This window comes from Anser cygnoides, chromosome 2 (assembly GCF_040182565.1).
Source record: "Anser cygnoides isolate HZ-2024a breed goose chromosome 2, Taihu_goose_T2T_genome, whole genome shotgun sequence".
In the NCBI taxonomy this organism is placed as follows: domain Eukaryota; kingdom Metazoa; phylum Chordata; class Aves; order Anseriformes; family Anatidae; genus Anser; species Anser cygnoides.
This window is the reverse complement of record NC_089874.1, coordinates 61,428,017-61,440,290: the sequence shown is the minus strand read 5'-3', so window position 1 is coordinate 61,440,290 and position 12,274 is coordinate 61,428,017. Positions and strand designations below refer to the sequence as shown.

General features: G+C 38.6%; 1 protein-coding gene across 4 annotated transcripts in view; it reads left to right on the top strand.

Annotated features, from left to right (window-relative positions):
• POU6F2 (POU class 6 homeobox 2) overlaps window positions 1–4,782 on the top strand; it is a 328,816-nt gene extending 324,034 nt beyond the window's left edge. For 3 of the 4 annotated variants that reach the window (XM_048051634.2, XM_013192036.3, XM_013192037.3), the window contains 2 exons: window positions 739–907; window positions 4,241–4,782. In XM_048051634.2, coding sequence (XP_047907591.1) covers window positions 739–907; window positions 4,241–4,745 — 674 coding nt within the window. In that variant the 3' untranslated portion in view covers window positions 4,746–4,782. The remainder of the gene's footprint in view (window positions 1–738; window positions 908–4,240) is intronic. The other variant, XM_013192039.3, reaches the window with a different exon arrangement.
• Window positions 4,783–12,274: the final 7,492 nt, after the last annotated feature.

Sequence of the window (12,274 nt, the reverse complement as noted above, 5' to 3'; positions counted from 1 at the left end):
TGTTGCAAATACAGTGCTCCTTGATTATCAACCTGACGGGAGGCAGAAAGAAAAGCTTGAAAGGCTGCTTCTCACAGGGACATATTTTAAAAGATGATTTTTAAATGAAGGAGGATTTTTTTGTGTTTGGGCTTGTTTTTTTGCTGGGTTAGTTTGGATGCTTGGCTGGTGGTTTGGTCTGGTTGTTGCAGAAAAGGGAAGGAAGGTTTATGAATTTCCTTATTTAGCATTCATTTTAGATAAAGTGGAAAGTCTTGATTTCAAATTGAAAAAAAAAAAAAAAAGCAGTTTATGTGCATGTTTAGCAGTCCCCATAGACTGCAAATAAATATATTAACAGCTGCCTTTCTTCTGTATGTAATGAGAAGGGGACACAGGGAACGACTTGTCAAAAGTGGGGGAGATTTTGCAAGGCACAAATGACAGTGTGGAGCCCAGCCACTCCCTCACTCTGAGGTGAGTTGGCCTTTTCTCAGGAGTTCAGCAATGAAATATGTCTTTGAACATCTTTCACCACCACTTGGAAGCACGGCTGCATAGTTAGCATTTTAGCAATCTGAACATGCTTCATAACACACCTAGCAAGGCAAGCTTGTTTCTGTTTGGGGAAGAAGAGAAAGGGAGAAGTATTCTATGATTAAAATAAACACGAACAGCTTGACAATGAAGCATGGTGTAAGCCTAGCCCACTCGTACGTGACAAGAAGAACTGACACAATTCAAAAAATATTTCAACAGATCCTCAAACAGCCACTGGAGAAGTGGATGGGGTGAATCTGGAAGAAATCCGAGAATTTGCCAAAGCTTTTAAAATCCGGCGCCTGTCCCTTGGCCTGACACAGACTCAAGTTGGCCAAGCCCTAAGCGCCACCGAAGGCCCAGCCTATAGCCAGTCTGCCATCTGCAGGTAACAAGTTACATCATAAACTCTCCTCTCCTCTCTTTGTTCTTCAGAATTATTCAGTTTATTGTGAGGAGCATGCTCACATTTGAGTCATATGTCTTTAGAATGTATTATTTATTCTGAGATTTAAACTAGCCAATGATGTTGGTATCTGGCAAATAAGATGTTCTTGTGTAGCCCTGAAGTAACTTTAGTCTTCTTTTTTTCCCTTCTTCTTTTTTAAACAAGTGAGAAACAATATTCCTGGCACTGAGACTTAATTCAGTAGACAAGCTGGAGACCCTGCTGGTGCTGGATAAAGACCAGCTGACCCTCTTCATACTGTGCCATTTTCTACAGATAGGGTTACTGAACAAATATTTCATGTCTGCATCCCTGCTAAGTTAAAACTTGTATTACTACGGTTAGCACTTCACATATAGGATGTTATTGATGATTTACCTAGGCAACACAGAAAGGAAAAAATTATCCTTCCTGCTATCTTGCAAACCGGCAGCTATTCATCTTTTAACACCTAAATGTTTATTAAAAAAAAAAAATGACAACCCATGTATGCAAAGCAGGAGTAGAAATCTGTCCTAATCATACGAAATGATAATACAGTCTTGACAGAGTTAGTTAGAAGCAAACACCGTATATGCATGTATGTGTGTTACAGTAATCCCATGTTTATGCATGAGGTAACAAACACACTTAGGTAACAGCGTTTTCCTCTTGGGCAATGCCTTATAGTCCTTCTCCATCAGTGAAAGCCAAGAAACCAACTCTAAGCTCATTTAAGTGGATTTTGTTCTTGGTGATCCATGAAATGCTCTGTCTTTTTATCTGCTCTTTATACTTTTAATGTATTCCCCATAGAACGGAAGTGTACTTTTCCTGCAGTTTAAGACTAAGGTTATAAATAACATCAGTATGGGGTAGTGAGCTTGCAGCTCACATTTTGCTCAATGATTTTCCATAAAACCCATTGATTGTTGTTAAATACAAAAAGCTCCATAGGATCCTCTCACTTCTATGGCCTCCCCTACTGTTTTTTCTTATAAGATACTTCCCTGTAGAAAATAACCTTTATTCAGTCTATACAAGGATACTACTGCTGGGAAATTTGTTTCAAGACTTGTATATCGTTATGCCAAACAACATGTACTGCAGTATCAACACTAACAAGCAATGCCAATGATATGGATGCTATTGCTCCCTGTTGCTAAGGATTATTTTTTTTTTCTTTTGTATGGTCAATTGGTAAAGAATGCCTAAAACAGGTGGAGTTTTTAGCAATTGCCAATTTGTTGTAGCCTTAAGATGCTGTTTAACTTACTATACTTTTAAGTGATAAATTGCAGTTTCCTTTGCTTATGTCTAGTTTGCTGTGTCCTCATTTCCTTCACCTACCTCATGTCTGAGAAAACCACTGGGGATGGTTTGAATTTTACTAAGAGAAAGTTTCTTCACTAATCTATTATCATGAAAACCCAAATAAAGAGGAAGTTGGAGCACAGACATGGCTAACTAAAGCCCTAAATGTGGAGACCTTTGACAGAGGGCAAATTTTGCCCCCTTAGAGGTGTAAATGGCTCAGAACAGGAGGACTGGATGCAAAAGCTGGTCCCAGCTACATGCAAAGTTATCTTTTTTTTTTTTCCTTCCTTTGACCCTCACAAATGGATCTCATTTTGGGGTGTAATAATCTGCTATGACTGTGCATTTCTTGTTAAGCACCAAGACATGCTGCTTCAGTGGTAGTTTGCTGCTCCTTGGAAATAGTAGGTTTAACATTTCTTTTAATGGTAACAAAGGAGATTCATTATAAACTCCAGGATAATGGAAAGGGCAGTAAGGTAAGCAAGTTGAACAACCAACTTAGAGGCAGAAGTAGAGTCTTCCAGTGCCCTTTGCAGGTCATATCAGCAATATACCACTTTGCCGGTATGTTCTGTGTGCAAATAATTGCACTGTCTTAACTTGGCACAATGAGTTCTAAAACATACACTTCTGAACGAAATATCACTGGACACCAAGGAAGGACACCATGCAGTCAATCCCACTCTAGGATGCCAGGAACTGGTTACAAATTCTTTGCCATGTTACTATTTGAAATTATTTCTTGTCTCATTCTTTGTTTGTGAGAAATGCTTTGTTTCTTGCTGAAATATTTTCTGCAGCTGCCATATGCCGAATATAGACACTAAAAATCACCAACTCCAGCCACTGAGTTGTTTTGCACGAAAGCATCAATTCGGTCAGTCTCACCTCCCAAGCACGTTGTGATTAGCAGCAGCAGTGGTGCTTGAGCACTGGGTGGGCTGGAGAGGGCAGCAGCACCGTGCAATAATTGTCACCTTTCCACAGCGTTAAATACCACAATATATGATGGTGTGGACATAGGTGAAGTGGAGAAATACAAATGGGTGGCATCAGAGGAACTGGGCTAAGACTTTTTTAATGCATAGCAAGAGAGGATGAACTTGATAAATGAAAGAAACAAGTACTTATAAGAATTGAAGAATGAACTCAGCTCTTCTGCTTGTTTTTGAAAGGATTAAAGCTTTGTGTAGCTGCTTTTCCAGATGTTTTATAATACTTGTAAAATCTGGTTTGGCAAAATACTTTTGATGGCAAAATGATATATAGAAGACCTCATTTACAGGAAATGATATCATTCTGGTACAGTTTGCAGAAATCCCACAATAAACCCAGCTTGGTGCCACAGCATATTAGTAGACTATTATGTTGGGTTTCATCTGGAAAACATGAGTCTGTCTTTGCACATTGTGGGGGTAGTCAAGATAATTGCAAAGTGTCCAGCTGTTTCAGATGAACACCACCAGAGCTATGGGAATCTGTTTCCGACCCAGAAAAGGGATATAGCGTTAACTTGCAAACAGTGAAAATTGCTGAAAAATGAAAGGAAAGGAAACCTGATATTCAGAGGCTAGTAACTGCCATTGGTTTGTATTATTAAAGCTGTGGTATTTGGACAAGATGGGAATGGGGAGGAAACAAAGGGATTAATCGCAAGGATGAGATGATAAAAATCAATTGCCTTTGATGTCATTTCCTGTAATTAGACTTAGCCTTAAGGGTTTTGAAGATCATCAGAAATATGAAAATGGTACGCATAACCTGTGTTACTTAGTGTGCTTAGAATTTTGTTGTAGTGTTCGTTTTGTGTTAGCTTAAATATCTAGCTATATAAGTATATTTATAGATATACCTATCTGATAGTTTTCGTAATCCATTGTAAATTACCTCTGCCAGTCAATTAGTCAGGCAGGCAGGAAGTCCCACCCTGGCAGAGCATCAGTGTAAGACTCTTCTTTCTCAATTTTCCCTCAGACACACCATCCTGAGAAGCCACTTTTTCCTACCACAGGAAGCCCAAGAGAACACTATAGCTAGCAGTCTGACAGCCAAACTGAACCCTGGCCTTTTGTATCCTGCCAGGTTTGAAAAGCTGGACATCACCCCTAAAAGTGCCCAGAAGATAAAGCCGGTGCTTGAGCGGTGGATGGCTGAGGCTGAGGCCCGCCATCGAGCAGGTATGCAGAACCTTACCGAGTTTATCGGAAGCGAACCATCCAAAAAGCGCAAGAGGCGTACCTCATTCACGCCACAAGCCCTTGAGATCTTGAATGCCCACTTTGAGAAGAACACGCACCCCTCTGGGCAGGAAATGACAGAGATTGCAGAGAAACTGAACTATGACCGGGAAGTAGTTAGAGTTTGGTTCTGCAATAAGAGGCAAGCACTGAAGAACACAATTAAACGTTTGAAACAACACGAGCCTGCAACAGCAGTTCCTATGGAGCCCTTAACAGACTCTCTGGAAGAAAACTCCTAAAAGCAAAACAAAACAAAACCACACACAAAAAAACAAACCCTGCACCAACAGAAACGTAACCATTCGAACTCTGTGAAAATACCTGTTCATCACCCTTGTAAGTAAAAGACTGAGAAAACTACAAGAAGGACAGAACAGTTTATAAATGTCCATGGGTTTTCCTATATAAAAACAAAACAAAAAACTACACAACACTTTGTGTGTGTGTGTGTGTCGTAGAATTAGTTCCCCCAAAAAAAGAAAAAGCCAGTTTTTTTTAAATGGACTTAAAGTAAACCAAATAACTGCTTACTTTTTTCTGTATATTATGAAAATGTGAACACATTTTAAGGAAAAAAAAAAAAGAAAAAAAAAAGAAAAAAATCTTTTATCTGTTTAAAAGAGAATACAAGCCTGCCACCTGGAGGAGTGACTGTAGCCTTTCAGGTATCAAGTGCTGATTCACTATGAAAACTATTAACCAAAGTCAGAAACATGGCATTGCAAACTAGATTGTTAGTCTACTCTTTTATGGGTGTAAAATTGTGTTATGATTTTTTACATTTGTATTTTGCAAAGACGAAAACAACAGGATTAATTTCTCTCATCCTTGATTGCACCCCCTGCAGGTGTGTACAAACAGGTGTTAAAGCCATTCCATCATGGTCACCTCCTTTTCTTTCGTTTGCTTTTAGTCGACAGTTTTGCAATCTCCAAGTGTTTGGGTGCCAAAAATCATTTGTTTTTATTGTGATTTGCGGGATTTGGTATTTCTCTTCTAAGGGTGTAAATCTTGGTTTGCATTATGTTTTTTGATTTTTTTTTCTGACTCTTTTTGCTGCCTCCCACCCTGAGCTCATCCTCCACCCCTTCCCCATACCCTCATAACCCAATACTGTTTGAAGATTTTTAAAAAGAAAAGTGCAGCCTAAACACTTTTATATTGATATGCCGAAATGCAATAGAGGACAAGGAAGGATTAGAATTGTGTCTGATGAACTGTCAGCTCACACTGAACATTGTGTTTATTGTCAACTGCATAGCTTGGGATTTCTCTGTCCTTTGGCCACAAACCTGGAGAGGTTACCAAAACTCATTTTGTAGTATAAACATAAACTACACGCTTGGTTCAGTACTGCATCTATATTATAGTTCTGTTTGAAGCAATTTCTCTCCAAAGTCTGCTAGCCAAAGAAATTTCTTGAGACTCTGATGAAAACAAGCAGACCAAGAAGTGATGAGGATGGTCTGATCATTACATTACTGTGGACTGCCTCACTGGTGGTGCTTGGTTCCTTCTGCCTTTTTGGTCATCCCGATATTTATGTTTGCCCTGTTGAATTCTTCAGTGGTTGAATTCTTCAGGGTGAGTTTCTGCAGGTATCTGCTGTGATCACTGGCTAGATTAAGCAATCAGGATTTAGGAAACCCATTGAATATCCTTTGGGAATAGTGAGGTTGGTCACCTGCAGTATGTTTCAGGTGAATTTTCCTTTAAAGACAACTTATCTCTATGACTTCCATGTTGATGGGACAAGCATCTTCTAAAATACTGTGACCATTGGACTTAGGAGTGTACCAAGGCTCACAGGGAGAGAAGGGTGTTAAGGGTTCTGGATGGGGTATGGGTGACCCATGAAGGTTACCTGCAATTTTCGTCGTGCTGATTTCTGCTCCAGCCTCTGGGCTTTAGCCCATTGTTAGGATGTGAGCTGCCTCATGATCAGGGCTTACCACAAGTTAACATCTGGCATTTGGTTCAACTTACTGTAGAGGTGGTAGAGTAAAAATTCTGCTGGTATAACTCCTGATTGTGTTCGCTGACCTCAGGATCATTGTACTGGATTTTTGCTTGTCTACCCGAGACATTGAAGAAGGCTTACAAAGTGCTGGGGTATTCAAATAGCACCCCTCTTACAAAATTATGTTTTCAAGAACTCAAAAAAAATTAGTGAAAGAAAGGGGCTTCCATTAATTTCACTGGCCTTTGAATCTGACCCTCGCTATTTTATTAATGGGATATTTTATTAATGGGATTTGCCTTGTAACATGGGGTATTTGCTGCATGGCTGGTAGAGTTTTAAGGCTTCAGAGACAGTCATCTCTGCCAGAAACTGCATCTAAATGTGAGCACTCCCAAAGGTCAGTGTTGAAGAGCACTGAGGATCCAGTACTCGGGGCTGGGCTCATGTCCAGTGAATGCATTTTAGGCTTTAAGCTTCAGCAGGGTACGTTTAAAAATATTTTCAGTATTGCTTTTATGAGGAGGAGAGTGTGAATTGTTATTGACTCTTTTCCAACTGTTGATATATAAATATCTGTTGGGGAAAAAAAATAATCAGTAACCACAGGTAAATTGTGTGAGGGACAAAAAAGCCACTTTACCCAAGCTGAGCATGTGAAATAGCCTCACAGCAACATCTGCCCCTCTGGGTTCTCTTTTTTCCCCCTCTATCCGTGGATACCTATATCCGTGGGTATATATATCTGTGATATCTATACCAAACAGAGCTAAACTTATGGCCATAATTCGATTTACATAATGTTCAGGAGACCACCCAGAAGCCAGCAGGGAAACAAGGAAGAACAAACACCAATTTGGAAGTGAATGCTCCTGAAGCTCTACCCATGTCTCCAGTATGCTGCTAATTGTCTGGTCATTAACACCATGAACATTTTACCTGTTCAGCCACCTTAGAGGCCGTGTGCCCTCCCTTTGCCCCTATCATCAACAGCCTGGGAACAAAAACATCAACCATTTTTTGTCTAAAATCTAAATTTCCAGTTTTTCCAGGGACTGTGCTAAATTTTGTGATGAAAAAGTCCCCCAAGAAGAAAAGTTAGCTAAACGGTGTACAAAAGCTACTAAATGTTTAAAAATATGCTGGCAGCAGTTATATAAGCTCTTTTCTGTTCCACAGTACATATCGGAAGGATATAACTAGGACAGTGAAAATGTAAAATAAATATAAATCGCCAGCTTGGAAGAAAAAATGATGTTCATCCCACAGTCTTAAAACCATTCATGTGCAGTGATTTTTTTTACAGTTTTCTAATTTTGTATTATGTTTTGTAAATTATTTATAAAGTGTTGTAATGCTTCTTATATTAATTTTTTTATAAACAAATTTTTGCTATGAGGCATAAATGGTGCCTGAACAGATTCTTAGGAAGACAAATTATGTGTGAGTTATACATCTTTTGGGGGCCATAAATATTTTGTTTTATTTTGTTACCGGTAACATTTCTGGTTTCCATTTGTAAACAAATTTCTTGTATCGATTACATTTGAATACCTTTTAATTTTGCATGTGACTAAAAGATAGATTGCTACCAGCAAATGAAACAAAAGTCTCTTCAGTCATATGTGAAGGTTTAATGGTTTTCTGATTTATTGATCATTGAATTTTTTAACATATATATATAGATAGTTATTATTTGAATAATGAACCAAGGGTTCACTTGCTGTTCTGATTTTTTCTTTTTATGTTTTTTCACTAAAAAGCTATTTTGGACAGTTGAAGAAATCAAATGCATTCAAATGGTTCCAGTTTCTTTATGTTATTACTGAAAAAAAAAAAGAAAAAAGAAAAAAAAAGAAAAAAAAAAAGGAAAAAAAAGAGAGAACAAGAAAGCAAAAAGGAGCTAGGAAGGAACAAGTAGAGGCGTATCAAAGAACTCAAGCTATAACCAAAAAGAAATATGTAAAATGCCTTTGCTCGTCTTCTCAATGCTGGACCAAAGCTCAATGTATGTAGGTATATGCACATTGTATAGATATGGCTAAATGTTGCTGACAATCTCGCAATACTAAACTGTTACTATTAAAAAAAAAAAAAAAAGAAATACAAAAATAAAACTGTTCATCAGTGTTTTACCTCAGCACTCTACTTGTACCCAGTTATTGACCAACATTCAAATAAGAAGATAAGAGAGGAAGTTAATTTCCATGTCATGGTTGACTGTAAAATCTGTTTGGATAACATTTTGTAATGAGCTTTTTGTCATGTGGTTTGCTTGTTTCCAACTTGAGATTATGTGGGGCACATTTGTTTATTTATTGTTAAAAAGTGATATTATTATTATTATTATTATTACTATTATTATTTTTTTTGTCCTATGTGCTATAATCTACAGAATGGTCACCAGGGTCACTTATGAAGGACTGCAAAGAGATCTGTTTTTCCATGCATGGAGCATGCAGCGGGAAAGATGGCAGTATGAAATGGACTGTATTGTGTTGTTAAAAAAATGCTAATAATTCCAAAAGGAGTTGATGTGGTGGACTTGTGACCAAGAAACCAAACTGGATATTTAAAAGCTCCTTACTACTCTGACTTTGAAACCAAAGCTGATTTATCTGCACAGGTTGCTTAACATGAAAAAAAAAATAAATAAAAAAATAAATAAACTGACAAAAACTGTACTTAATCTAGAGCAATATCTGTATGGTCAGTAAAGCTGCACTTTGTGTATTTCTTAACAGCTTCAGATCTGTCACTTTTAATTTGTACCATAAAAAATAAAGAATTGTTTGACATGAAAAAGAAGCTCCTTTCATGTGTTTGTCTTAAATCTCATGCATTATTCACATCGTCAGAGCTCATGTAATTTCACATCCATTCAATACAGAAATAGCTAAATGCTCAAAAGAAAGGAAGAATGAAAATCTGTTTGCACAGACGAGCATCACCTTATCTGCAAAACTAAACACTGTTTCTGTACCCCGAGTGGGCACGTACATTGGTGATGTCTTATTTTCTCCACAGATATGCCAAGCAGAGGATCTGCAGAAGGAATATCGCGGAGTCACGCAGGTGAGTGTGTTATCACCCAAGCCGAGAGAAGCAGAGCGCAGATGGGCGTGAAGTCCCCAGCCAGTGAATCTCCCAGTGCCCCCCAGCTCCCATAGCAAAGCCAGGTAAGTGATGGAAAGGGAATGTGGCAGTGAGCTTGGTTCAGGCTTTCAAATGGCTTCCAGGTCTTTGCAGAGCTCTTGAAGTTCATTACTCATTTTTTTAGTGATGATGATGTTAGGTAGCAGAAATGCCCATTGTTCGGGCCATTTGCACTGAGTCATGTTGAATTCTGCCTAAATGCATGATTCTGAAATGCTAACAATTTTTGAGAAATAAATTCATTTTTTCTTATAAATTTGTGGGTGGAAGGCCTAGAAAAAGAAGCTCTGGCAATATTAGAACATTTTGTTTAACACTTGGGAATAAAACTTTTGCAGATTTTTCCTCTGATTTTGTTAAACATTGTTTTACATTTCCAATACCATATATTGAATAATCAAAAAGGAAAATAAAATATTTACTTACACAGAAAATACAGGGAGTATCTGGGATATTTGTTTATCCTGATTTTTTCCAGATGGCAATTTCCCTTGCCTATTCATTTTTTACTACATTTTCAGAGATATGTAAAAGGTAAAGGAGAAAGGTAATTTTCCTGTAGACATGATGATACTCTCTTTATAAGCAGGGCAGAGATAACAGAGATATAGCCTTTTGTTAGACCAGCTTGTATACGTGGAAAAATTAGTAAAGCTTTTAAGTGCAGAAAACTTTCTTCAGTATGACACAAAAGCAGCTGAATCCAAAGCTGAACAGAAGTTGAGAATAAGGAGGAAGAAGTTTTTAGGGTACCATGATGATTTGAAGTCACAGATTAATATTATTTAAACTGTCATTTATTCGTACCATGGGCTAAGGCATAATGTACCTGTTTCTGTTCAGAAGTAGTGAGTACAGGTTTCTGCACAGCACCTGCGCGCACAGGGAGTGCTTACACCATTCATCAGCCATATTTCAGACCCATCTACTTACATGGTGCAAGGATGTGGAGAATAACCCTGCGTGCTTTCCCATCAGGCAGTAAAATATGGAAATGTATAGTTTAATTCAATAGCCATAAAGCACAAAGCAAACATAGATTAGAGGCTTCTTCCCCCTACCCACCAAAAAATGCAAAAGTTTATCCTTGGGTCATATTTTAAGTATTTTAGGTGCCTCACAGGCACATGATCCTACCTACCATTACTTAAATTACCCAGATCTGTTTTGTCACACGAAATAGTGATTTTGCAAATTGAATCAAATATTTTTACATTGATCACTGAAAGCTCAAAATAGATCCTGCTGAAATGAAACCGTAAGACCTCACACCCCATACTGACTGCTTAAACATCGTATTTCTAGAGTGTGGCTATGGCGGTACTCTGCAGCTCCCTAAATGCAACATTAAGGACAAAGATCTTTAGAAGCACAATTCTTCCCATGGTCTCTCTTTTACACTTCTTGCAGAAAAGAACATATTTGCAGTATTCTTATCATACAGTCATAAGCCCTGTCTGTGCCCTGTCCCTCTCTTAAGTCAGACGAGATGAAAAGAAAGCTGGAACCAAGAGAACTACACAGTGAAGACTTGTTTGTATGTGGCCTAATCCCCTGTGCTGCCACTTTATGACCGGTCACAGTTTAAATTTTATCTGGGAGAAAAACTTATAGTATTAGCAGGGTTTTAGTAAGAAAAAATTCTCTTCTGCTGACTGAAACTTCAATTAAACAAGCATTCAGGAAGGCAAACAGACTGATAAAGAGGGAAGGGTCTCTTGGGGTTTGGTTTTTAATCTGAGAATTCAGATTCAATATGAATTGTTCCCATATGAGATCATGATGTTCTAGAAAATAATTTAGATTAAGGAGTAAGGAGCTGTTGGGTTTTTTGTTATTGTTGTTGATTTTTTTCCCCTTCTCTCTCCCTCTGCTCTGCAGACTTGGAGGTTTGGGTTTGTTTGTTCAGTTGTTGTTGTTTTCAGTCTTTTACTGTTGTATTTTTGCCACACAGTGGACAAAAGTGGTCAGGACTGAGCAGAGTCACCATGTAGCACACCAGCAGTGACCATGATTTTTAATTCAGACCCAACTGTTCTGGTTTCTTCTGAAATGCCAGCAGCAGCTTTGACTAATCAACCAATGCAGCTGCAGGGCGAGGCTTGTAGCAGCTCACGTAATATCAAGTCCTTTGTTTTCTTGTGTTCATGAGGACACTGAACTACTTGTTCAGTATGTGTGACCAGTGGCCACAAGTCAGAACAGCAGCTGACTTCTCAGTGCAAAAGCCATACGCACATGCACACTCACTGTAGGTAGGTCTTGGCTCAGGCCACAAACACATACACACACAAGCTCAAGGGGCAGCTGAAAATGGCTTTGGCAGTATTAAAATTGTTAGGGACTACACAAATAGGCCAGTCAAAAGAGCATGAGATCCTGTTTCTGTGGCATAGCAGCTTTAAGTTGTGGCATGGTTTCCACCATGACCTCCACCAGGCCTGGACTTGCTTCCTTCTGTTTGAATGCCACATACTGATGGCATTCAGCTAATGAGCTCCTGGCTTTCAATTAACAAAAACTCCATGCCCCATCCAGCTTATCATCTACAGGAGTATCTCCCACCTTGTATTTCCTCTCTCAGTGCTGGTCCCAGGATGGTTCCTCAAACGTTCCCAAGATGCTGAAGATCTTAAAGGACAGTGAACAAGC